This window comes from Leptopilina boulardi, unplaced genomic scaffold, assembly GCF_019393585.1.
Source record: "Leptopilina boulardi isolate dan_hultmark-lab unplaced genomic scaffold, ZJU_Lbou_2.1 LbouV2_30, whole genome shotgun sequence".
Classification (NCBI taxonomy): domain Eukaryota; kingdom Metazoa; phylum Arthropoda; class Insecta; order Hymenoptera; family Figitidae; genus Leptopilina; species Leptopilina boulardi.
The window spans coordinates 1,066,789-1,091,580 of NW_026137863.1; the positions used below are offsets into that span (position 1 = coordinate 1,066,789).

Below are 24,792 nucleotides of genomic sequence, written 5' to 3' on the forward strand. Positions count from 1 at the left end.
TAACATATAATTAGGTAACAAAAATGATAAAAAAGAACTATTATTCTGAAAAAAAATAATCACAATTTTTAACATTAATAAAAATTACTAGAAAAATAATTTTTAATAATTGTAAAAAAATAAAGTAAAATAAAATATATAAATAAAATATAAAATAAAATATATATTTATAAATCTGTTCTCAAAGTTATAATCTAAAAATGTTTGAATGAATTAATTGATGAATAAAATCGTTCTAATCAATTCAGTTCGATTGAAACGCTCGCGAGATGACGTATTTGATTTATTTTTTTTTTTTTTTTACAAACGAATTAATATCATGTGTGTATTTGTAAGGGGGGAGGGAGGATTTATATATATATATATATATATATATCTCTATGTATGTTTGTCGAGGTCGACACTGTAAATTGGATAAGGGAAAAGCCCATCCGCTTAGGTCAGAAAATTCGTTTTAAATTAATCAACGGGGTTGATCCTTGGTAACCAAAAAATCATTCTAATTAATGGAGGTCAAAGCCTCCCTCTTCCTGACACAATATATATTCGGTCACTTCAAACGTTGGACAAACTATACGATTAATAATAATTAATGGGTATAACAGACAAACGACAAGCTTCCAGGTTAAATCGTCATGCGCCTATGCTAATCTCAAGTAATCAGTGTCCATTCGCTAATTAGTCCAATGTGCATTATGTGCGGAAATACTTTTTGAAAAAAATTTTTTTAAATTTTTTTATTTCAGGTGAAAATTTTTTTTTATTATTTAACAATAAAATATTATTTTTATTAATTATTGAATTAATTTTTCAAAGAATTAGTGAAAGATAAAAATTTAGTTAAAATTAAAATTTTTTTTTTGATAATTAGTAAATTTTAACTAATTTATAGCAAAAAAGTCAAAATACTTAAAAAAAAATGTAATAATTGCATTCTACATTGTAAAAAAATTTAATTTTCAAACTTCGAATTTAATTTTCAAGTTCAAAAGACGAGGAAAACTTTTTTCATATCTTTTACGTACTATTTCGGTTAAAGTATATCACGTTATTTGCCAACCAACTACTTGAATTGCTCTTCAGAAAAAATGTACTAAAATGCATTTTATTCAGAATTGACATATGTTCCCTCGTCTTTTTTTCACATCAAAATATATCAATAAATGCAAAAAAAATTTAACTTTCGAAATTTTTTATAGAAAAAAGTATCAGCAAAATATAATTTAATCGAGAAATTAAAATAATAATTTTTTTTGTCTTATATTATACACTCAAAAAAATTTAATTAATTCAAATAATCTTGTAAACGGAAAAAAAATCTTTATCTGGCACAGTGATATCTTTCTCTAGAATAACGAAAATTTTCGCTATTTTAGTAAAATATATCGCTGTTTCAGTGAAACTTATCGCTTATCTAGGTAAACATTTTTTTCCCTGGTACTTTACTATTAACAAATAAATATTTACTTGAATCAAATAATTGAATTAAATAAACTGTATTTGTCTCACAGCCTACTAGCCAATTTATTTGGCGTATTAATAAAATTATTTATTTAAATCAAATAAAAATTTATTTGAACCAAATATTTTTTATTTGAATTAAAAAAATTGTGTTTGAACCAATAATTTTTATTTGAATTAAAAAAATTGTGTTTGAACCAATAATTTTTGTTTATATTTAAAACTGACCCAAATAATAATTATTTAATAAAAACAAATATTTATTTGATAATAGTCAAGTAACCTATTACTTGAATCAAATAAATTTTTTTTTTCAGTGTATAGATAAGAGATTCTTTTTTTTTTAATCATTTAACAGATGAGAATCGCGCTGGCGCAAATGGATTCGACCCACCCCCAATTGGGGATGGAGTAACTTTTGCCTAGTGCAAATCTTCTATAAGCATGATGGTATAGGGCGGTTTCAGTCACTCCCACCTGCGCCTCGGCACGCGACCACGTGGTGTTCTTTCGCCGCGGTCGCGCGACTTACTAGTCGCTCTCGTGACTCCCGCCGTTTCGGAGTCAATTACACTAATACGCGATCATTTTACAAAATTTCAAAAATAGATTTTCAATTTTTCAATATTATTCACCAAAAAAAATCACCAATTTAGAAGAAAGAAAAAAAAAATTTTAATTAACAAAATGTATTTCTCATCAATTATAAAACTCTATTTAAATATAAAATTAAAAATGAAAGACATCGATGCAAAATAAAAAGCAGAAAATTATTTTTAAAACGAAAAGAAAATTACGGACAAAAAAAAAGGCAAAAAGTGTATAGAAAATAAAAATGCTCCTTTGTCCAATTTTGGAAAGAAGGAAAAAATATGAAGAATTTAGTTGTGAAAAGTTGTTTTTCTTTATAATTGTGAATTTTATTGTTTATATTTTTTAGTGTTGAAAATTGTTTTGTTGAAATTTTTTGAAAAGGCATTGTTACTGTGAAAAAAAAGTGATAAAGGAATTGTTACCGAAACGATGTGATATTGTTAGAAAAAAAAAAAGAAAAAAAATGTGATACGTATTATAACAAAAGAAGTGCTATAGATATATATTGTTAGCGTAAAAATTCGAAAAAAGGAAAAGAAAATAAAAAGTCGATATACAATATATGAATTAAAAAGGAAAATCATTAAAAAGAAGAAGAAGAAGAAGAAAAGCAAATTATAAGAGAGAAGTTTTAAAAAAAAAAGTACACCTGCGTTACTTATAAACTTCGATTTTTTTTTATTTCTTTTTAATTCCAAATAAGAAGAAAAGGCCCTTTGGGTCGTGACCACGTGACAAAGCACGAGTGAATCGTCTATAAAAAAAGAAGGCTCAACGCCTTCTGAAATAGTCGAGGATGCCGCCTCATCCTCAAAGTGGATATATGCGCTCTTCGGTAAGCCGAGAGATTATCAAGGTCGAGGTCATTTATTTGATTTATCATCTTATCTCATATTGTCTTCGTTAATTCGATTTTCAATACCCCCCCCCCTCAACCCTTTAAAAAAAAATTTATTTTTACAAAATTAAATTGTCAACAATTTCAATTGTTTTATAATATTCAATTATCCTTAATAAAGACCCAAAAAAAACAAAACAATATGGATGAAATTGAAAGAAAACAGGACAAAGTGAAGAAAAAAAAGAAAGAATAATAATTTGACTAAAAAATATTTCCAAAAATTGAAATGGTCCAAAAAATTATTATTTTGATGTGTAATTTTTTGTATTGGAATATTTTTCTGCTAATCAAAGGAAACATCAATGAAATTGGAAGGTAATATTTTGTGATTAACGAAAAAAAAAATACAATTGCTTTATCTATTTTGTATGTTAAAAATTAAATTGTTAACACTTACACTGAAACCCTTTTATAAATTATTTTTTTTTATTTGAAGATACTAAGTTGGACTAACTTTTTATTATTATTATTATTATTATTATTAAAAAATCAGTTTAAATAATGAAATACAAATAAAATATAAATAATAATTATTTTAAATATATAAAAATTAATAAATATTTAAAATATAGTAGACAAACTTTAAGTAAAAGTACTCGTGTCTATAATATATATTGTGAAGAAAAGAAGAAGTAGACTTTCGCGAAATGTCATAAAAATAAAGAAATATTACTGACGAGAGAGTAGTAATTATCATACTTCATAAGAGGCGTATAATAATTCGTCACATATAACAGTCAATATCCATTGATTAATCACTGATTCATCACTAATATTTTGTACATTATTATTCTACAGTTTATCATTTTTCATTTGTTTTTTTTTTGTTTTTCTTTTCCTAATTTCTCATTTATTATACCTATTATTATTTCAAATTAATCATCACTTTTAATTTTTCCCCAAAAAGAATACAATAATAATAGAAATAAATATATTTAAACATATTTATTATTATGTCACAAAACTGTTGATTTTTATCCTGTAATATATCAGAAATAAGTGTTTTATAACAATTTAGATATATAAAAAGTTATACCATTTCTTGTTATGTGACATATTATTCTTTGAGATAATATTTCAATGTTGTATTGTCAATAAATTTTTAATATTTCGATTGAATATATATATTTTAATTTTTAAAAATTGTAACAAATTTAGAAAAAAAAAATTAAATTGCATTCACAAAAAATAATAAAATAAAATAAAAAAAAAACTCAGAAAATGTGTTTCACGAAAAAAAAAACTTACAAAGAAATAACTAAAAATTTCCCCCCAATTTGTGAAGAGAATTCAACAGATTACAATATAAAACATGAATTTAAAAATATACTTTAGAAAGTAGTAAAATCATTTTTTAGTCAGACGCAATACAGGCACAATTTTTTTTTTTTTTTTTTGCAAGCAAATTGATTTTCTTTCAATTATATTACGAGGGCAATTGGATTTTCAACAAAGAATATTTTTCTCAAATTTCAATATATAAAACGTTAAAAATTTGATTGTCAAAAAAAATATCTAAAAATTGTTATAAATTTTCATTTAATGGTCCAATTAATTCTTTCTTGATATGTATATAAAAGAAAAATAAAAAAAAAATATCGAAATAGAAATAAAAAAAATGGAACATGTAGGATTTAAAAATCTAATGATCTTGATTGACTTGCACACGATCTTTTCATCTTTTAAATCTTACGATAATTATAGAGTCTCTGTTTAGATTATTGGAAGTGATAATGTCACACACTATACTCTCTCGCCAATGCGTATATACATTTACCTAATATAACGAGTTCATGGATTTAAATTTAATAAACATTGTATATTGAATCAAATTACTCTCGTAACATTCAAATTAAACTCATTTCATAATCAAGAATTGTCCATTAAGTCAATTGGGTCGCAAATTCATTTACACTGCATCATATAATTTCAAAAATTATAACTGAAAATTTTTTTCAATGCAAACTTCAATATTTTAATAATAATAACAATAATAATAACAACAATTATTATAATGAAAAAAATAATAATAATCAATAATAATAAGTAATAATAAAAAAAAATATCCTTAGTATTTTAAATTAGTGACAACTTTTTTTCAGATTAAATAAAATTTAATTTCATTCATTTTTATTGTAAGAAAAAACTAAATGAGATAAACTGTAAAACAGAAAATGACCTCTTGCCTTTAGTACTAATATTGAAAATAATTTAAAATAAAAAAATATTTTTCTCAAAAAAAAAAGAGAATATTTTCACAACCCTCTAAATTCTTACTGCACTGAGTTTCAGAGAAATTATAAAAACATTTTCAATATTATATTTGTCGTGCAATTATAAAAACTGACATGAAAATTGCAAAATAAAAAATCAATTTTTTTTGGAAAGAACAAATTTTTGAATTTCGATTTTACAAAAACAGAATTTGGTTCTCAGACGAAGAAGGATTATTGCCAACCAGCGGGGATGTTTTCGGGAATTCCGAGGCCGTTAAAGAGAGATTGACTAGCATAAGCCCTCGGATTTATCGTCATCCTCAACATCATCATCATCAACAACAAGATCAACGACAACGTGATATTCAATCGGGAGATTTATTTCGATATCGATATCCGGTAGCAGAAATGGTCGCACAAGAAATGTCACAGGGTTATACCCAATTACTTCATCAAACTCATGAGCCACAGGAATACATATCATTAGAAGAACTTAGACCACGACTTAATCAAGAGAATCACAATCAAAATCATCGTGATAATCATCATAATCAAATATCAACATCAACATCCAATACGGAACAACTTTATCAACATCAAAACTATCAAGAACCCAATTATTATAATCTTTCAAATGTTCAAGAGTAAGTTTCTCAAATATCTCAAATTAATCATGGGGAAAAAATATTTTTGTCAAATTAAACGAATTTACGGATATAGTTATAAATTTCCTGTATGCGTAAAAAGTTTAAACAATTTTTGCCTTTAGTATGTTATAAAATAATAAAAATTCGCCTTTTTTTGTTTTCCTCATTGAGAACAATAAAAAAAGTCGAATTTTGTTTGAGGAATTCACATATGAACGATTGACTTGCCTTTAAAACATCATCATCATGATCATCATTTTCATTAGCCATCAATCGTTTCATCGACCGTATATAATACCAATGAAATAAAATTATATGTATGACGCAATACAAGGCAATATGATGTAACATTTTCACGATTAAAAACTCGTAGAATTTATAATTTACAAAGAAAAACACTAGGAAAAATATATACGAACAAAAAAAAAATTTGATTAGAGTATTTTTTTAACTTGAAATTTTGCCTTCGATCAAGAAATAATATCGAAAATTAATTTAAAATTTTTAAAAATCGAGGGTCTATATATACACGTAAGACGTTGTCACGTCAAAAAGTACAACTAAATTTTTCCAATAAATTAAAATATTTACCTTAATGACGAATTCTCAGCTTCAAGGAGATGCTTACAAATTAAATAGCCCTCGGAGATCCCTACTTTCAAGTTAAATTTCCATTCAGAAAATGTGAAAAATAACCGTAAAAATAGACCGAGTTTTAAAAAGTCTGCAACTGGAGAATATGGAGAATTATCTTTGAAGTACATGACACCACAAGTCATCCAGGATAGAATCTGCAAAAAAAAATAAGTGTGGCATTGAGACAAAACATAAAGTGATCTAAATTCACGAAATCCGTGATCTAATTTCGCGGAATTCGCGACCTAGTTTCTCAAAAAACGTGATCTAATTTCGCAAAATCCGCGATTTAGTTTCGCGGAATTCGTGACGTAATACGCGAAATCCGTGATTTAATTTCGCGAAATCCGCAACCTAGTTTCGCAAAACCGTGACTTAATGTAGGGAAATTTACGAATTTGTTCCCCCAAAAGCGTGACCTGATTTCGCGGAATCCGTGAACTAATTTCGCGAAATCCGCGATCTAGTTCTGCCAAAATCACGACCTAATTTAACGGAATCCGCGATCTAGTTTCGCAAAATCTGCGACCTAGTTTTTCCAAAATCAGGACCTAATATAATGGAATCCGCGATCAAGTTTCGCGTAATTCGTGACGTAATACACGAAATCCGTGATTTAATTTCGCGAAATCCGCGACCTAATTTCACGGAATTTGTGATCCAGTTTCGCGAAATCCGCGACCTAGTTTTGTTAAAATCACGACCTAATTTAACGGAATCCGCGATCTAGTTTCGCCAAATCTGCGACCTAGTTTTGCCAAAATCACGACCTCTAATTTAATGGAATCCGCGATCAAGTTTCGCAGAATCCGTGATCTATTTATGGGAAATCCGCGAACTAGTTTCACCAAAACTGAAACCTAATATCGCGGAATCCTTGAACTAATTTCTCGAAATCCGTGATATATTTCCGCGAAATCCGCGAACTAGTTTCGCCAAAAGTGCAACCTAATTTCGCGGATTCCGTAATCTGATTACGCGAAATCCGTAATATATTTACGCGAAATGAGCGACCTAGTTTCGCGGAATTCGTAATTTTATTAAGCGAAATCCGTGATATATTTACGCGAAATAAGTGACCTAGTTTCGCGGAATTTGTAATCTTAAGTACGCGGAATCTGTGATCTAATTTCGCAAAATCCGTGATATAATTACGCGAAATTCGCGATTTAGTTTCGCCAAAACTGAAACCTAATTTCATGGAATCCTTGAACTAATTTCGCGAAACCGCGAGCTAGTTTTGCCAAAATCACGACCTAATTTAATGAAATCCGCGATCAAGTTTCGCGGAATTCGTGACGTAATACCCGAAATCCGTGATTTAATATCGCGAAATCCGTGACCTAATTTCACGGAATTTGTGATCCAGTTTCGCGAAATCCGCGACCTAGTTTTGCCAAAATCACGACCTAATTTAACGGAATCCGCGATCTAGTTTCGTCAAATCTGCGACCTAGTTTTGCCAAAATTACGACCTAATTTTACGAAATCCGCGACCTAGTTTCGCGGAATTGGTGACCTAATTTCGTATAATCCGTGATCTAATTTCCACGATAAAAAAAATATTTAATTCCTGATTATAGTAAACAATTCTTATAAAGAATTAATTAATGAAAAATTCATTAAAACTGTTCCATAACATAAATATACAAACTCCCAATTTTCTAACGAGTTTAGTAATATAAAAGTACGTATTTCTTTAACAGAATACGGTATTATTGAAACCCCCCCATTATTTTACCGACTCCCGCTCCTCGTTCTTTTTTTTCAACTTTTTTAAAAAAATCTTTCTAATGGGCCGTATCATTGATTTGTGAATAAATCTCCCATTTAACAGTGAATGTCAGTTGTGAGATTTAATAGTGAAGTTTCGCGGATCCGAAAGAAATGCCAAGTCTCGCCGATTGGGCGTGTAACAAGTTCCATGCGCGTACTAATGGCTCGTAACGAGCATTTACGCGCCAAGAAATTGAACATTCTGAGAATAAATTGACTTGTGAATTATTTACGATCTATTTTGCAATATCTATTGTTTTAAAAACATTGTTTTTTTTTTTAAATACAATTTTCTTTATCAATTTTTAACATTATCATTGATTTGATTCTCGTGACTTGTTTTTGATTTTAATAAATAATAAAATTTTATATAAAATAAATAAAAAGGGTGTATATACCTAATTTATTTATTTACTTTTTTTTTTGATTAGAAAACATTTGTGATGTCATATGTACGAATGTAACCTATGGATAAGTAGAATTACGTTAATCGCTCAAGTTACATCATACACGCGGAACTATACACTTGCACTTCACCGATGCAGATAAGTGGTTGACCTTGTAGTGACTGACGTTTTTTTTTTCTGTAGAAACATTGCAAACTTATAAGCTTAGTTTTCGCGTTGATAAAAGTTTGACGACAACCAGATCAAACTAATTACACGTTTATTTATACATATATTATAAAACAAAAAAATAAAACAAAAAATTGAAAAACGCAACATTAATGTATACAATCAATTTTAATAACTGAATAAGAAGAGTAATTTTCAACTCAACAAATCATAATTTTTGAATAAAAAAAATTAGTCTAATTGGCAATTTTAATTTTTAAAAAAAGTTACAATTGTTTATTATTAATAATAAATTATAAGTTCCTTTTTATCATTAATTGTTGATAATTTTTGCATTTAACAGTTAAAATTTTAAATTGTTATAATATTAAAATACAGTGAAAAAAATAAGAAAATTTTTAATGAATTTTGCTCTAGTGAATATAAAAATAATGCAAAATTTATGTATATATCAAAATAGTTATGCAATATGTCATAGATTTATCAATCAGAAATAATGAGCACAAACTTCATGTTAACAGTTAATCTTTAGTAGAAAGAGAAAGAGTGAATGTGAATGAAAACGAAAGTCACTATAATATACTTATCTCAAATAAATGAGAATTGATTTTCATCATTTAAACGCATAATAAACCACTGCATTGCAATGTCAATAGTAAATTTTAATTAGGTATACGATCTTTTTTTTTAATTTTTCTTCTATTTTAAAAAAAAACATCAAAATTATTTTTATTATTAAAAATAAATATTCAACTAATTAATTAATTTTTAATTTTTATTTTAAGAAGTTCCTGCTCAACAATATATTTTGGAGACATAGGATCAGGGGTGGGGGAATTAGGTGGAACGGCGGGGGATGGCGAGGGTCTTGGACCAATCCCAACCCCCGGCCAAGTCAACATAAATCGCGCGAACGACAACACCGGAATTCCCAAAGCAAGTGGAGGAAATACAATTGTCACTTCCGTCAACACTTCCACGATAACAACAACATCTTTACCTCAAACTATTGCGGGGACTAAACCCCCCCAGCATATGGAGACAACACCCCCTTCTATGATCAATGATCAAACAATATCATCCGATCATTACTATCATCATCATCATCAACAACAAGAACAACAACAACCACCACGACGAAATTCCGTTAAACAAAATATTCATACCACAAATAATGATTCTACTGACGATTTTACTTCTGATACAAAGAAGAGGAAAATTTGTTTCCAGTAAGTTTAACACAAATAATTGCAAATTATAATTGTGCAAATTTTTATTTACACGAATTGGTATTTTAAAAAAAAAATTTTTAACGCGGAATTTGACCAAACACATAGAAAGATTTCGGCTATTTTAAAAATTGACTAATAATAATTATTTTTTTGATTTCTGACTGATCAATTTTAAAAATTGCGCCAAAATCTTTTTGTTGGTTATTTGTTCGGTCATTGTCAAATTCGGTGGTTTTAAAATTCATATAACAATTTGTGCCAATAAAAATTCAAACAAAGGCATTTAAAAAATTATTGAATTACTTAAAATTCTGTTGAATAAAAATTCGACGGCCTAAAAATTTTGTTATAAAGCTAAATTCGTTCTTAAAAAAAACTGACAACTTCTAATTCGGAACAATGAAATATTCATGCCCTCCTAATAAAAAATATTAATTTTGTTAAGAAATATGTTAAACACTTTAAGAAGTCTTTGTAATTTTCATATGATAATAATAATAATCTCGCTTTCTGAGGCATATTATCAACGGTCGAATTGTCATCCTTTCATCTCTCAAAGTTGTTTGAGATTAGAGATGAAACTAACATTCTCAAGAGAAATAAACTTCATTAGTGATGTGAATACAAATTCATTCGATATATATATAAACGTTACTCTTGAAAAGTAACGCGTTACTTATTTTAATAATCACGTCAATTTAAGACGTGAAGAATTATAATATATTGCATATAATAATTAAGTGAATAAAAATGTTAAATAAAAATTTTACAACAAAATAAAAATTTCCAATGGCTCAAAAAAAAAATTCTTAAAAGCATGTAAAATTAAATTATCAAGCATAAAATTACAATTTGCTTATATATTATAATATTTATTAGACTCTTATTTTGTTATCAGGATGGAAAATCTTGAAGAAATTTCCAGTCTATATCTATATATGTAAACTTTTGATTATTAAGCAAGTTGATAATATGACAGTCCAAGCTTTTTTTTTTAATTCTATAAATTTCTCTCGCAACAAGTTTACATAAAAAATATTTGCTCATGTAATAATTATCATATAAATTCTCATTCGCGGCGAAGTTAAATAACACACTACACTTCCACTTTGATCGATACTTATGTATCATTTCATAAAAATAATTATGGGCCTGAAAATATAGCGTTCTATAAAAAAATTTCAAAAATTTTTAATATTTAAGAAAACTTTTTTTCAAGCCTCAATCTTTTTTTTTTTTTTTTCTTATACATTCTATTCGAGTGACATTCCTTTGCAGTGAAAATATTACCTAAAATAACAGAGTTTAGAAAAAAATTGACACTTATAAATCGTATAAATATATATATATATATATAATAAATAAGTGAATAATTTAAAGCACGACAACTAAATAAGGGTTATGATTTAAAAAATACCAAAATGTATTCCAGAGAAATCTTGAGAATTGCAATCGATTACTATATATTTCTTATAAAGTATATAACGAAACCCTTCGAAAACACTTTTCAAAGGAGCGATGAAGCTCTAGGAACTCGAACTTGTCGAAATTCAGTCTCAAAGGGTTAACCAGCTCTTTGAAGAATCTAACTATATACGTAAGGGCATATTTCCTTGACAAGTATATATATATAAACCAATGTTGACATTCACCAGAAATAAACAAAGAATAAAAACTTCAAATTACAGTATAAACTTTTTCTATTACCTGTATAGAAAAAAAAGGATATCCAATCGTGCTACTATTTTTCAATTAATTTAAAAAAATTTTTAAATAATTAAATATTAATTTTTTGATTTTACTTTTAGAGACAGAAACGATACGCTCCTTGAGACTGGGGATGATGCCAAATCATTTCGTTCTGGCGATGACAACAAAAAGTGAGCTTTCTTTTCCAAAAAACATTTAAATAGGAATAAAAAAGCCTTTTTGATTTTACTTTTATCTATTTATTATATTTTTACTTTAATCATTCATTTTGTATTCTATATAAAATATTTTTTAACTACTGTTTTTATTATTATTATCATTATTATCATTATTATTATTATTATTATTATTAATATTATTATTATTATTGTTAGAATTATTTTATTATTATAAAATTAATTTTACCGTATAGGAATTTTCTATAACAAAAATGTAATATAGATGAGAAAAAAATTAATTACTCTAAAAGAAATGAGTATAATAAAACAATGCGGATGTTTTGTCTGTATTTCCTCAGTTACATTGCATCATAGTGGATCAGGAGACAAGGTAATAGATAGTTACCTTGACCTACCTTCGTTCGCAACGAGGCTTCGCCTACAATCCGCACTGTATTCGCCGTTAATTTTAAGAAGATCACAAAAATTATAACAAATGAAAAATTTAACAAATTCATCAATTTTTTTTTTATACTAAATATTTATTTTTTTTATTTATATTAATTTCTATTATTTCAATTTTTTTATATTAAAAAAAAATTATTAGAAGTCATGATTGTTTTTGTAATTGCAATTTAGCTTTTTTTTAATAATAATAATAATAATAATAATAAAAACAAATTGCATAATGTTGAAACTGATTTTTTACAAGATTGTTAATGATAACAGCAACAGAGTAACAGTAAAATCTAATTTTCAACAAAGTTTTTAAAGTTACGTAAAAATTGACGTCATTCGAGAGACTTTATGTTGACAATCGGCTTTATATAGTTATTTTTAGTAATATCTTAATTTTTTAATTTACAAATAGTTATAAAGATTTTCTTTAAACAGAAAATTTTTTAGAAAAGAAAATATTAATAAATAAATAAAACAAAAATTAACAATTTGTTTTTTTGCGTGCTTTGCAGACAAAATCACAGTGAGATTGAAAAAAGAAGAAGGGATAAGATGAACACCTATATCACTGAACTATCAGCAATGATTCCAATGTGCCATGCAATGTCCAGAAAATTGGATAAATTAACAGTTTTAAGAATGACTGTTCAACATTTAAAAACAATTCTCGGTGCAGTTACTTCTTACACTGAGGGTCATTATAAACCAGCGTTTCTCAGCGATCAAGAATTAAAAACCCTTATTTTGCAAGTAAGTATTTTTCCAAAAAAATTAATTTAAAACTTTTATTTTTTTTCCAATTAAATAATTAATTATTAATTATTTCAATAGAATAAATAATAATTATTTTAATAGAATAAATAATTATTATTTCAATTGAATAAATAATTATTATTTCAATAGAATAAATAATAATTATTTCAATTGAATAAAAATAATTATGAATTATTTTAATTATTCAATAATTGATTGTCTAAATAATCATTAATTTTAATTATTTTAATTAAATATAAACAATTTTACGCGATCTATTTTACTTTTACTTTCACTCTCTCTCTCTCTCTGTTCTATCGAAATCTGTCGATTAATCCTTATATCCTTATATATTATAGACACAGATTAATCGCTAGGTGTCTAACGAATTAAATTGCTGGCTTTTGTAATAAGACAAAGTAAATTTTGTAACTTCAGATTATCAACAAATTCATTTGAAAAGTATTAAAAATTACTTTTTCTAAATATAACTTATCTTTATATGTAAAAAAAAAACAATCATAATGCAGATGAAATTGTAGAAAAATTTTCTTTGTGAAGTATTCACGAACTATTAGCAAATAAATATTTACTTGATCCAAATAATTTTTATTTGAATTAAATAAACTGTATTTGAAGTAATAATTTCTGTATTTGAAACAAATATACAATTTAATTGACTCAAATATTAATTTTTTAATTAATAATAATAATAATAATAATAATAATAATAATAATAATAATAATAATAAATATTTATTTGATAATAGTCAAGTAACCGATTATTTAAATAAAATAAATTTTTTCTTCAGTATACGATTAACTTAATTGATGACGAAGTTGAACAAAATAAAGAATGAAAAGTGCGTCAAAAGGCATATTTGATAATAAGCTTTAAAAAAAAAATCAAATATCTAGATTATTTATTGATTGTCAATGATGATATGGCATACAGAGGCACATATATATATATATATATGGTGTATTATAAAAAATTCTCGTCTTTCTTGGTGTAGATGTACGAATGCGAGTAAGATTTCCTGGTGCCTTTGAAAACGATTGCATAACGCGCTCGACATAGTCTCAACAATGACGTGCATGAAGCCGTGAATTCGTAACCTATACGCAGGCTAGATTCGATCCAGCAAAAATGTCACATTCTTTTCTTTTGGTACGAAAACTGACGCTTTGAATTCTTATTTTGCTCGTCTTGAATGCACCCTTTTTTTTCTCTTAAAAACTCTCTCTCTTTTCAAGAAAGTAAAATATCCTTTCACAACGATTTGAATACAAAAATAATTCGACACTAAAAATGTATAGATTTTTTTTTTCTTTAATATAAAAAAAATTTCTTTGAAATTTTTTCACATTAAACAAAAAAAAAAAGTTTCTATTAAATTAAAATGTTTAGAAAATTCATTTAGAAAATGAATAGATTGAAATTTCAATAAATTTGAAATTTTAATGAAGATGAGAAGAAAATTTCATTTATATATATAGGAAAAATATGTGCGAGAATTAGGGAGGTGTATATATATATATATGTTGATGATAGATTTGATAAATAGATAAATATCTGCTTTCACATATGGATGTAAATGACTGTTTGAGAATATTATAGACTAGAAGAAGTGATAGTCACGATTGCAAATAAGCTGTGTATTGAAGCATGAATAAACAGCAATATTATACAATGTTAAATATAATAATATCAATTAATGCTGAGATGCAAAGTTCATGAAATTTCCTAATTGCTTTTAAAATGGTCAATATATCTATTTTCTATAACAAAGAAAACAACCATATATAATGATCATATGCACATAAAAACTCTTTAACAACTCTAAAATTAGTTTCTATTTTTATTTTAAAAACCACGTTTAAAATATGATAATATCCTATAAATTACTTATAATTATAAACCATATTAATTGTTAATAAATTAATCAAACTTACATATAATTATTAAAAAAATTTTTAACACGTTTCTTTTATTCGGATTAATAAATTATTCCCTATTTAAAATCTTCTTTAATTAATTTTTTCAAAATTAAAATTTTTAAATTAAAAAACATCGTAAATTATATTTAATAAATTTTTTATTTTTAAGTATGAATTTTTTTTTAACTAAAGTATAAAATTTTTTTTATACACTTATAAATTTTAATTTAATTTATAGTTTACAACGTCAAAAATTGTTTAAACAATTAAATTGTTAAATAAAATTTAAAAAAAAAATTGTTTTAAACAATAAATGAACTATTTTCATTATTCTCGGAAAAATAAGTCAAAAAAAAAAAAATAAAATAAATAGGTACACCAAAGTTGATAGCCTTGTATGAACCGCGAGTTTCTGTATCATGTATATATTAGAAAAGGTTGGAGCGTTTATCTTTAATCAAGCTTTCATTCGCGTTATCCATGTCTTTACCATGCAATGTAAATGCACTTGCACACACCATGAAAAGGGAATATATTGCCATGGATTGACCACGCCCGAGACATACCAAGTTGGGTCACCGATTTCAACTTACACAATTCCGGGTTTACAATTATTATTATTATTATTATTATTATTATTATTATTATTATTATTATTATTTTTATTATTATATTATTACAATTACCTCAGTAAAATTTTATGATTAAATATGTAAAACAATACCGAAAAAACGAAACTCTAAATTTAAGAATATCTTTTTGGTGCCTATTTAAAAATATTTCCCCTACATTTTATTCTTAAAGTTAGAACATATGTATACTCTTAAAATAAACAAAGAATTCTTAAATCCAGAAATATTTCTGAATAAAAAATTGTTTTCTTATTTTAAGAGTATTTTATTCTAATATTAAGAATAAAATATATGGGAAATAAATTAAATTAAAAAATTGAATTTTTTATTTTTAGTTTTAAATAAAAAAAAAAAATTGAAGACATTAAATATATCTTTACTGAAAATTTTATAAAATAAATGATTACCTCTAATATTATTTATTATATATATATATATAAAAAATAATGCCGGAATGTGAAAGGTTGAAATGGTTTGGATAATAATTTATATAAATTTCAATTGAAATGAATTTTCTCATTTATTTAAATTTTATGTAAATGAATAAAAAAAACAAGAGACATTATATTTATTTTAACGAAATAAAAAGAGGGTTAATTAACATTACATTAAACAAAAGTGCATCTAGGTACACCGATAATTGGAAAGTAAATATCTCAGAATGGGTTTACAAACTGATAATAATAATACTTTCCTTTTCTGTAACTCGCGCCCGCACTATTCTCACGCTCTCGCTCAAGTTGAAAGTTCTACCCGCGCGCATTTTGTTGATATATGAAAAGAACCGAAGACGACACCTCTACTTGTGTGTTTAATTTTTTTTTTCGCAAACGCGATTATTAAATTTCAAGACAATTAAAACTCCAAACGTCGACGAAAACCACGAAATTGATTTTATTTTATTCAAAAAAAAAAAAAAAAGAAAAAAATGTTTTCTTTAATTAATAATTATAAATTAATATTTTTTTATTTAAATTAAAATTGTAAATTGTATTCTTATAATAGAATTAAATTTTAAAAAATGTTAAATTATATTTATTTAAACTATTTAATTTAATTTTTTTTTTATTTAGGCTGCCGAGGGTTTTGTTTTCGTTGTGGGTTGCGATCGGGGACGAATTCTTTACGTATCCAAATCTGTTTCGCAGATTCTTAACTATTCTCAGGTAAATATTAAATTATTTTATTTTATTATAAATAAAGTAATTTAGTTTTTTTAATGACATTCATTTTTTTTATTAATTAAATTAATTAATTATTAATTAATTAAGTTAATTAATTTTTACGAAATATTAATTTTTATTCTAATTCATATAAAGTTGCTTTCTATTAAAATAATAAAAATATTTTTTAAAAAATTTATTTTTTTAATCAAAGGGGGATCTATTGGGACAGAGCTGGTTCGATATCCTTCATCCGAAGGATGTTGCAAAAGTTAAGGAACAACTCTCATCATCAGATCTTAGTCCACGAGAACGGTTAATTGATGCCAAAAGTAAATATATATTTATTTTAATAATTAATTACGAAAAACAACTATTTATTTATCTATAATTGCAAATTTAATTACCCTCTCTAGAATCTCAATCTAATACTAATTAGAATCAATTAAATTAAAATATTATAGATCCCAAAGAATACCATACTATAAAAGCCTTTCACTTTTAAGTGAACTAATTTTTACCGAAAAAAAAAAAAAAAAAAAACCCTACAACATCAGATAAATACTTTTGGAGCTTGAAGGCACACTTTCACCTTAGAAGAAATATCGAAACGTTTAAAAAGCAAAAAAATTGATAATTTATAGATACGAAGATGAATATATTGATGAATATAATTTTATCGAACATCAATAACTAACAGACAATATCCCACTACTCTTCAACAAGTGTATATATATATATATATATATATATATATATATATATATATATATATATATATATATATATATATATATATATATATATATGTGTGTGTGTGTGTAATATTTCATTTCTTTGATTATTATCGTTAAGACCATGTCAAGTTACTTATGAGTTAAAAGAGCGTAACTCCCCTTTTGTGTAACATTGATGATAAATAATATGAGAGATCAAAAGCACCTCACAATTTAATTTTTTTTCGTAACAATTTTAAAAAATTGCTTATCGTCTTTTATATAAATTAAATTTAATTATTAAATTTAATTTAATAATTTAATTATTAATTTGAATAAAATTAATTTTTTTGTAACAATTTAAAAAAATTGCTCATTGTTTTTTATATAAATTATAGATTTACTTGAATCCTAAATTTCTATTTCAATATTATTTATAATTATTATATGTCCTATTATTAGACCTACTTTGATCTACGTAGGTCAAAAACGAAAATATTTAAAAAATTATTTTAAAAAAGTACCTCAGGATATTGGGATCGTTTTTCTTCGTCCATATCCTTCCTTGTTCCCCAGAAATAAACTTTAGGAATGAACCTCAGGAATGAACTGAAAAAAAAGAAAATTATTAATATTAATTTTTTTGTAACAATTTAAAAAAATTGCTCATTGTTTTTTATATAAATTATAAATTATAGATTTACTTGAATCCTAAATTTCTATTTCAATATTATTTATAATTATTATATGTCCTATTATTGGAACTACTTTGACCTACTTAGGTCAAAAATAAAAATTTTTTAAAAAATTATTTTAAAAAAGTACCTCAGTATATTGGGATCGTTCTTCTTCGTCCATATCCTTCCTTGTTCCTCAGAAATGAACTTTAGGAATAAACCTCAGGAATGAACTGAAAAAAAAGAAAATTATTAATAAATTAAACTGTACAATTATTATATCTAAAACATGATAATGATAAATATTTAAAATATTCTGTAATTAAAATGTTTTTTCTATTTTTTGAGCAAAAAAATATCAATTATTTAGAATTTATAGAGTAGATATGTAAATTTAAATTAGAGTCGTAAATAAAATAAAAGTTAACACTTATTTTTCATATTTTCTTTTCTAACATTTTTTTTGTGCAAGCGAACTTTCAATATTTTCTAATAAAAATGAATAAGAAGAACTAAAGTTAAACTTTTGCAATTTAAAGAGAGGTCTATAGAAATATGATAAAGTGAATATAAAACGATTTGGCAAGAGAAGGAGAAACCTAGTAATTGATCAGGTGTGAGGAAAGCAAGTCAACCATCGTTTAACGAGGATCCTCATTCTATATATATATATATTTTCTTATCTCCTTCGATTGGTTCAAAGAAATGAATTATCATCTTGTTATTACATAACCAAGGGGTTTTCATCTTTAAATGATGCATATTTCTCAAAGAGATAAAAAAAACTGATTATTAATGATCTAATGCGTTTATTATGACTTCTACATAATATAAAGCGAGAATAAAATATACATCTTCTTTTATACCTCACTACATTAATTTAATAATTCAGAACAAAATTTCCCTAACTGAATTAATTTTAGAAAAATAGTAATAATTTCCTTTTTGTAGTGTTTCATATTTTACTATGAAAAAATTTCGAAGAAAATTTCGTCAAAGATGTAAAGAAAAAAAAAAATTTACTTTCACAACAGAATTAAGTAAATTATAATTTTTTTTATTACAGCAATGCTTCCGGTAAAAACGGATGTTCCCCAAGGTGTTTCCCGACTATGTCCCGGTGCAAGAAGATCATTTTTGTGTCGAATGAAACGAAAAGTGGAGGTCAATTCTCGTGATGATTCGCAAATTAAAGAGGAGACACACACAAATACCGGATGCCAAAGACGAAAAAAGCAACAAAATCTTGGTGAAAAATTTTTCTAATAATATTTACAAAGCATCTCTATTTCTTATTTCAAAAATCTTTTTTTCTTTTTATATAATTTTCATTTCCTATTTTTATATATCACAAAAGAGCAACAAATATTTTAATAAAAAATAATCTACAGCGAAAATAAATTATAGAGAAATTAATTATTAAATATTTTTTAATTTTTGCGAATATAAGAAATTAATTATAGCTATCAACTATTATTATTATTGAGGTCTATTTTATTTATATCGCGGCTATAAAGCATTATTGTGGAAAATTCTAGAAGGGACGTATAAGATTTGTTTGGGCGCGAATGTTGCGCATGCCTTCAGGATCTTGCAACATGGTTATAATAAAGTTTAAAAAATGCAGATCGTGAGAGGCGAAAGGTTTATATATACAACGTCCGGACAAATAGGTGCTCTTGCCCCTCCCCCGATTAATTTTTTTTAATCCTAATAATAAATCATTTAATTTTTATTTATTTTTTTTTTTTTGCAATCCTTATACACAATTTAAACGTATAAAATAGATCAAGTCTTTGTCAATTGCTTTCTTGTTAACATTATAATTATCAAATCAATTTTGAATTGAATGAATGAAAAAAAATTTAGTGGGTAAAACCAAAAAAAAAAAAAATACAATAATAAAAAATAATACGAAATTAAATTATTTATCATTGGAACGAGATTAGATTTTGGATATTGTATTTTTTTAATTTCTATCTCGAATTTTCTAACGAAGGGGCAAAGTGGTAGTAAGCTCTGTTCTTTGTTCGATATGCGTTATATAATTTCCAATCCAATTACAATTCTATGCTATTATCGAAACAATTCTCTAAATCTAAAACCATATATAATACCGATTTTCAATTTAAAAGATTTTTAATTATTAAACAAAATTTTAAAAAAAAATTATTATTTATTCAATTTGTTTAAAAACCAAATTATTTATTATTACTGTATAAATATAATATTATACAATAATAAATATAAAAGATGACAATAAATATATGTACAATATGTCGAAAGTATGTACGTATTTTAAGGGAGCAGTAAAATCAAGTATGCGAATGATTCGATCATCATGTTAACGACGCATATCATCTCTCATTGAAAAGTATAACAAAGCTATTGCGTAATCGCTCTACGCTTCGTATTCATCGTCAAATTCATCTTAAACTCATCTCTTCATTAGAACCAATTTCATTTTTTGAAAGGATTTTTATTATGTTCATATTATGTAATATTAAAATAACTAAAAATTAGAATTAAAAATTTAATCAAAAATTAATTTTTAAAAATATCCCTACAAAAAAAAGTGCGAATAAAATTTTTGATATTTCTAAATTTCGTATTCGAATAATACAGTTTACTTTATTCAAAACAAATTGACACACTGAAAAAAAAATTTATTTGGTTCAAATACCGGTGTATTTGGTTATTATCAAATAAATATTTACTTGAATCAAATATTTCTTATTTGAATCAAATAAATGGTATTTGCTTCAAATACTGAAATATTTGATTCAAATATTATATATTTGATTCAAATAAGAAATATTTGATTCAAGTAAATATTTATTTGATAATAACCAAATACACCGGTATTTGAATCAAATAAATTTTTTTTTCAGTGCATTTATTTGAAACAAATAAATTTATTTCGGGTACATTTAAGAAAAATCATTTAATATTATAGGATAATTAATTTAAATTAATTATACTTTAATTATAATTAAAATTAATTACACTTTAATTAAAATCAATCATATTTTAATTAGGTACAATTAATTAAATTAAATTAAAATTAAATTAAAATTAAATTAATTAAAAATAATTAAAAATAAATATAGTATAAAATTAATTTTAATTTAATTAATAAAATTTAAATAAACAATATTTGAAAAGACATTTCTGCTTGTTTATAATTTTTCAATTTTTTTTTTTCATTTTTAGATTGGAAGTACTGTGTGATTCAATGTACGGGATATTTAAAATCTTGGGCACCGACGAAAATTGGCTTTGAAGAACAGGAAGGCGAAGGTGATGGTGAAGCTTGCAATTTATCATGTTTGGTGGCAGTTGGTAGAATACAAACAGCATTATCAATACCAAGTTCAATGTCCAGTAGACCTAGGCTACGAACCATTGAATTTGTCTCACGTCATGCAATGGATGGAAAATTTATTTTTGTTGATCAGAGGTAAATATCAAAATTTCCAAATTTTAATTTTTAATTTTTTTTTTCTAATGTTATTATTTTATTTTTCAGAGTTACTTTAGTTTTAGGATATTTACCTCAGGAATTACTTGGAACGAGTATGTATGAATATTATCATCACGATGACATTCCGTTTCTTGCCGAATCTCACAAAACAGTTCTTCAATCACAAGAAAGAATATCCACACAGGTATGGATGTAAAATAATATTTTTAAAAAAATATTTAAAAAAAATAATTTTCAAAAAAATTCAATTTTGCAAATATAACGAAATTATTAATTAAAAATGAATAATTTAAATTATTTATAATTTCAGGTTTATAGGTTTAGAAGTAAAGAAGCCAGTTTCGTTAGGTTACAATCGGAATGGAAATCATTTAAAAATCCTTGGACCAAAGAAATTGAGTATATAATAGCAAAAAATTCAGCTGTTTAGTAAGCAAAATTGAATTTACTAACTTTATAAAAAAAAAATATTTTGAAATTATTCGTAAATTTTTTTTTTATTTTAGTTTCGACACTCGACAAGTTGAAAGCAGCGCGATAAAATCCGAAGGATCAAGTGTTCAGGGAAATTACGATTATTTTACACAAAGTAAGAAATTCCAAAAATTTCGAATTTAAAACTAATAAAGCAAATAATATTTTAACTTTTTTTTTTATCTTTTTTTTTTTTAGGTAATGGAGGTTTGGAAAGATTAATTTCTAGTCAAGTGGAGGTGCGAAAAATTGGCAGACAAATAGCAGAAGAGGTTTTGGATTTACAAAGAAGATGTGAAGATTCATCTTCAATTAGAAGTCCAGATTCAGGACCAGAACCTGTTTTATTCATCACCGAGGTAAATTGTTTTCAAAAATTTTTAAATAAAAATCTAAAATAAAAAATATATTTTAAAAAGAAAAATATATATTTTTCTTATAGCCACAGATTACAGCCACTGCATCGCCAGAAAGAAATCATGATCTATCTCAATCGGGAATTGGAAGTGACGGAAGTAATTCGACTTCAGCTTACAATCAGATTAGAAATAATGTTCAATTAAGCAGTGCTGCTAACGATCAAGGTTTTGAAAATAAACATTTCTAATCCTAATCCTGAATTTTTTTATAATTTTCGAATCTTTTAAATAAAAGTTGGTTTATTTTTTTTTTTTACAGGAGTTGCTCCACATGATGAAGTAATGGAAATTATTGGAAATAGTGCAATTGCCGAATCGCCAAATTCACTTCCAACAGATGGAAATGATGAAGCGGCGATGGCAGTTATAATGAGTCTTTTAGAAGCTGATGCTGGTTTAGGGGGACCTGTGGATTTTTCCGGTTTACCTTGGCCATTGCCATAGCCATAAGTTTTTTGAATGCTGTGATTTGTGTCAAAAAATTAAATTTTCATCCAACTTTAAATTTTTGTCTATTTAAGAAAAAAAAATAATAATTTTTCTAAATTATTAAATCCTAAACTTCCAATGACTGTTTCTATATTTAAACGATTATTCTGTGTAATTTTTATATCATATAACGAGGGGTCAATTATTACTCTCATATATTTTTAGTGAAATATTCTCATATATATTTCCATTAAAAAAAATTTCTAAATATTAAACTTATTTCTTTATCAGAATATTCTCAAATTCTAAAAGAATAAATAATAAATATCTAAATAATTTTTTTTTTAAGGAAATATAAATGAAAATATAATCATTATTATATAAAAATGATAATAAAAAAAAAAAAATTAAAAATATTTCCAATATGCAGAATTGTCGACTCCTCGAATAACAGACTGATCGAACAAAATTTGTCAGACTTGAAAAAAAAAACTTCTTATTTATTGAAATTTTTCTTTTCAATATTTCTGATCTCTTTTGTGCAGTAATAAAATAAATTTGTGACGTTTTTCCGTTAAATATTATTGGTGTAAGAATTGTCAATCGTACAATTTATTCGGCATTGCATAGTACAATAATTTAATTCTTAATACAGGCAGAGAAAGAAAAAAAGTAAACAAATTTCTTTTTATCCAATTTTAAATTTAGTTTAACTTACAAGAATTAATAAATTTAATTATCCATTTATTGTTTGTAAAAGCAAAAACAAATTTTAAAAAATTATTTTTGTAACAATAATGAAAAAAATGCAATTCAATTTTTAAAATTTATTATTTTATATTTATTGATTAGAGAAAAAAAAATTGTATTTTCTTACAATTTAATTTTCTATTAAATTAAATGAATTTATTTTCTTAAAATTTTTAATTATTATTTAATAATTAGCTAACTTGATAATGATAAAAAGTAATCTGTCTGTAAAAAGAATAGGGCTGTGGATGCACGAATGACTTTATGTAAATATTGCACAGTCGAATTGTATAAAAGCTATGTGTACCTAATAATTATAAGAAAAGCTGAGTAGAATTTTTATTGTAAAACTTAATTTAAATGTCGAAAGTAAATTTCAATGTGATATTAAAAAAATAAGAAATTGTTCCTATGATAAAATTCCAATTTTGTACTTTATCATTAAAACAAAAAAAAAAAAAAAGAAAATGACAAATTTCTATAAAATTTTTTAAGTTTTTAAAAAAGTGGAAAAATTAATTTATAGTAAAATAAACTTTATTATTAATAATAAAATTTGATAAGATATTTAAAACAAAATTTTTTCAAATTTAATCGTAATTATTAACTATAATTACTACTCAGCTAAATGAACATTTGAATGTTTAAACGTTATTGATGTAAATCTATAATTTGTGAACTTCAAGTATAAAACGTTGCTTTAATATCACTTTTGGCAACAATTTACACAATTTTACAAAGAAAAAAACAAAAAAAAAAAACAAAAATTGTGTGTTTCAGTGTAAATAGCTAGTATAATAAAAATTATTTGTTATAAACATCAAATATTGTTTTTCATTTCTAAGCCGAAATCATAATTTACTAATTACTAAAATTACTAATTTTTTAATTCTATTTTGTACTTATTTTTATTATTCACTTTTTCATTTTAATTCTAATTTTTGATCATTTTATTAATAGGTTTGAAAAAATCGATTAAATTCAAATTC

At 24.8% G+C, this 24,792-nt stretch overlaps 2 protein-coding genes across 8 annotated transcripts in view; one reads left to right on the top strand and one right to left on the bottom strand.

Moving 5' to 3' along the window:
• Positions 1–23,397, top strand: part of LOC127282465 (protein cycle) — a 29,966-nt gene extending 6,569 nt beyond the window's left edge. Inside the window, exons 1-15 of one of the 7 annotated variants that reach the window (XM_051306710.1) lie at positions 1,960–2,890; positions 5,379–5,816; positions 9,592–10,035; positions 11,847–11,918; positions 12,878–13,115; positions 16,765–16,857; positions 17,069–17,186; positions 19,314–19,496; positions 21,461–21,707; positions 21,777–21,915; positions 22,042–22,160; positions 22,238–22,320; positions 22,404–22,564; positions 22,648–22,789; positions 22,884–23,397. In XM_051306710.1, coding sequence (XP_051162667.1) covers positions 5,581–5,816; positions 9,592–10,035; positions 11,847–11,918; positions 12,878–13,115; positions 16,765–16,857; positions 17,069–17,186; positions 19,314–19,496; positions 21,461–21,707; positions 21,777–21,915; positions 22,042–22,160; positions 22,238–22,320; positions 22,404–22,564; positions 22,648–22,789; positions 22,884–23,068 — 2,460 coding nt within the window. In that variant the 5' untranslated portion in view covers positions 1,960–2,890; positions 5,379–5,580 and the 3' untranslated portion in view covers positions 23,069–23,397. Of the gene's footprint in view, positions 1–1,959; positions 2,891–3,089; positions 3,272–5,378; positions 5,817–9,591; positions 10,036–11,846; positions 11,919–12,877; positions 13,116–16,764; positions 16,858–17,068; positions 17,187–19,313; positions 19,497–21,460; positions 21,708–21,776; positions 21,916–22,041; positions 22,161–22,237; positions 22,321–22,403; positions 22,565–22,647; positions 22,790–22,883 lie in introns of those variants that run through there. The other 6 variants (XM_051306709.1, XM_051306707.1, XM_051306706.1 and 3 more) reach the window with 6 other exon arrangements.
• LOC127282472 (uncharacterized) overlaps positions 1–24,792 on the bottom strand; it is a 241,720-nt gene that overhangs the window by 213,159 nt on the left and 3,769 nt on the right. The window contains exons 3-4 of the mRNA XM_051306726.1: positions 18,396–18,480; positions 6,411–6,610 (exon numbers count right to left, since the gene is read on the bottom strand). Coding sequence (XP_051162683.1) covers positions 6,411–6,610; positions 18,396–18,428 — 233 coding nt within the window. The 5' untranslated portion in view covers positions 18,429–18,480. The remainder of the gene's footprint in view (positions 1–6,410; positions 6,611–18,395; positions 18,481–24,792) is intronic.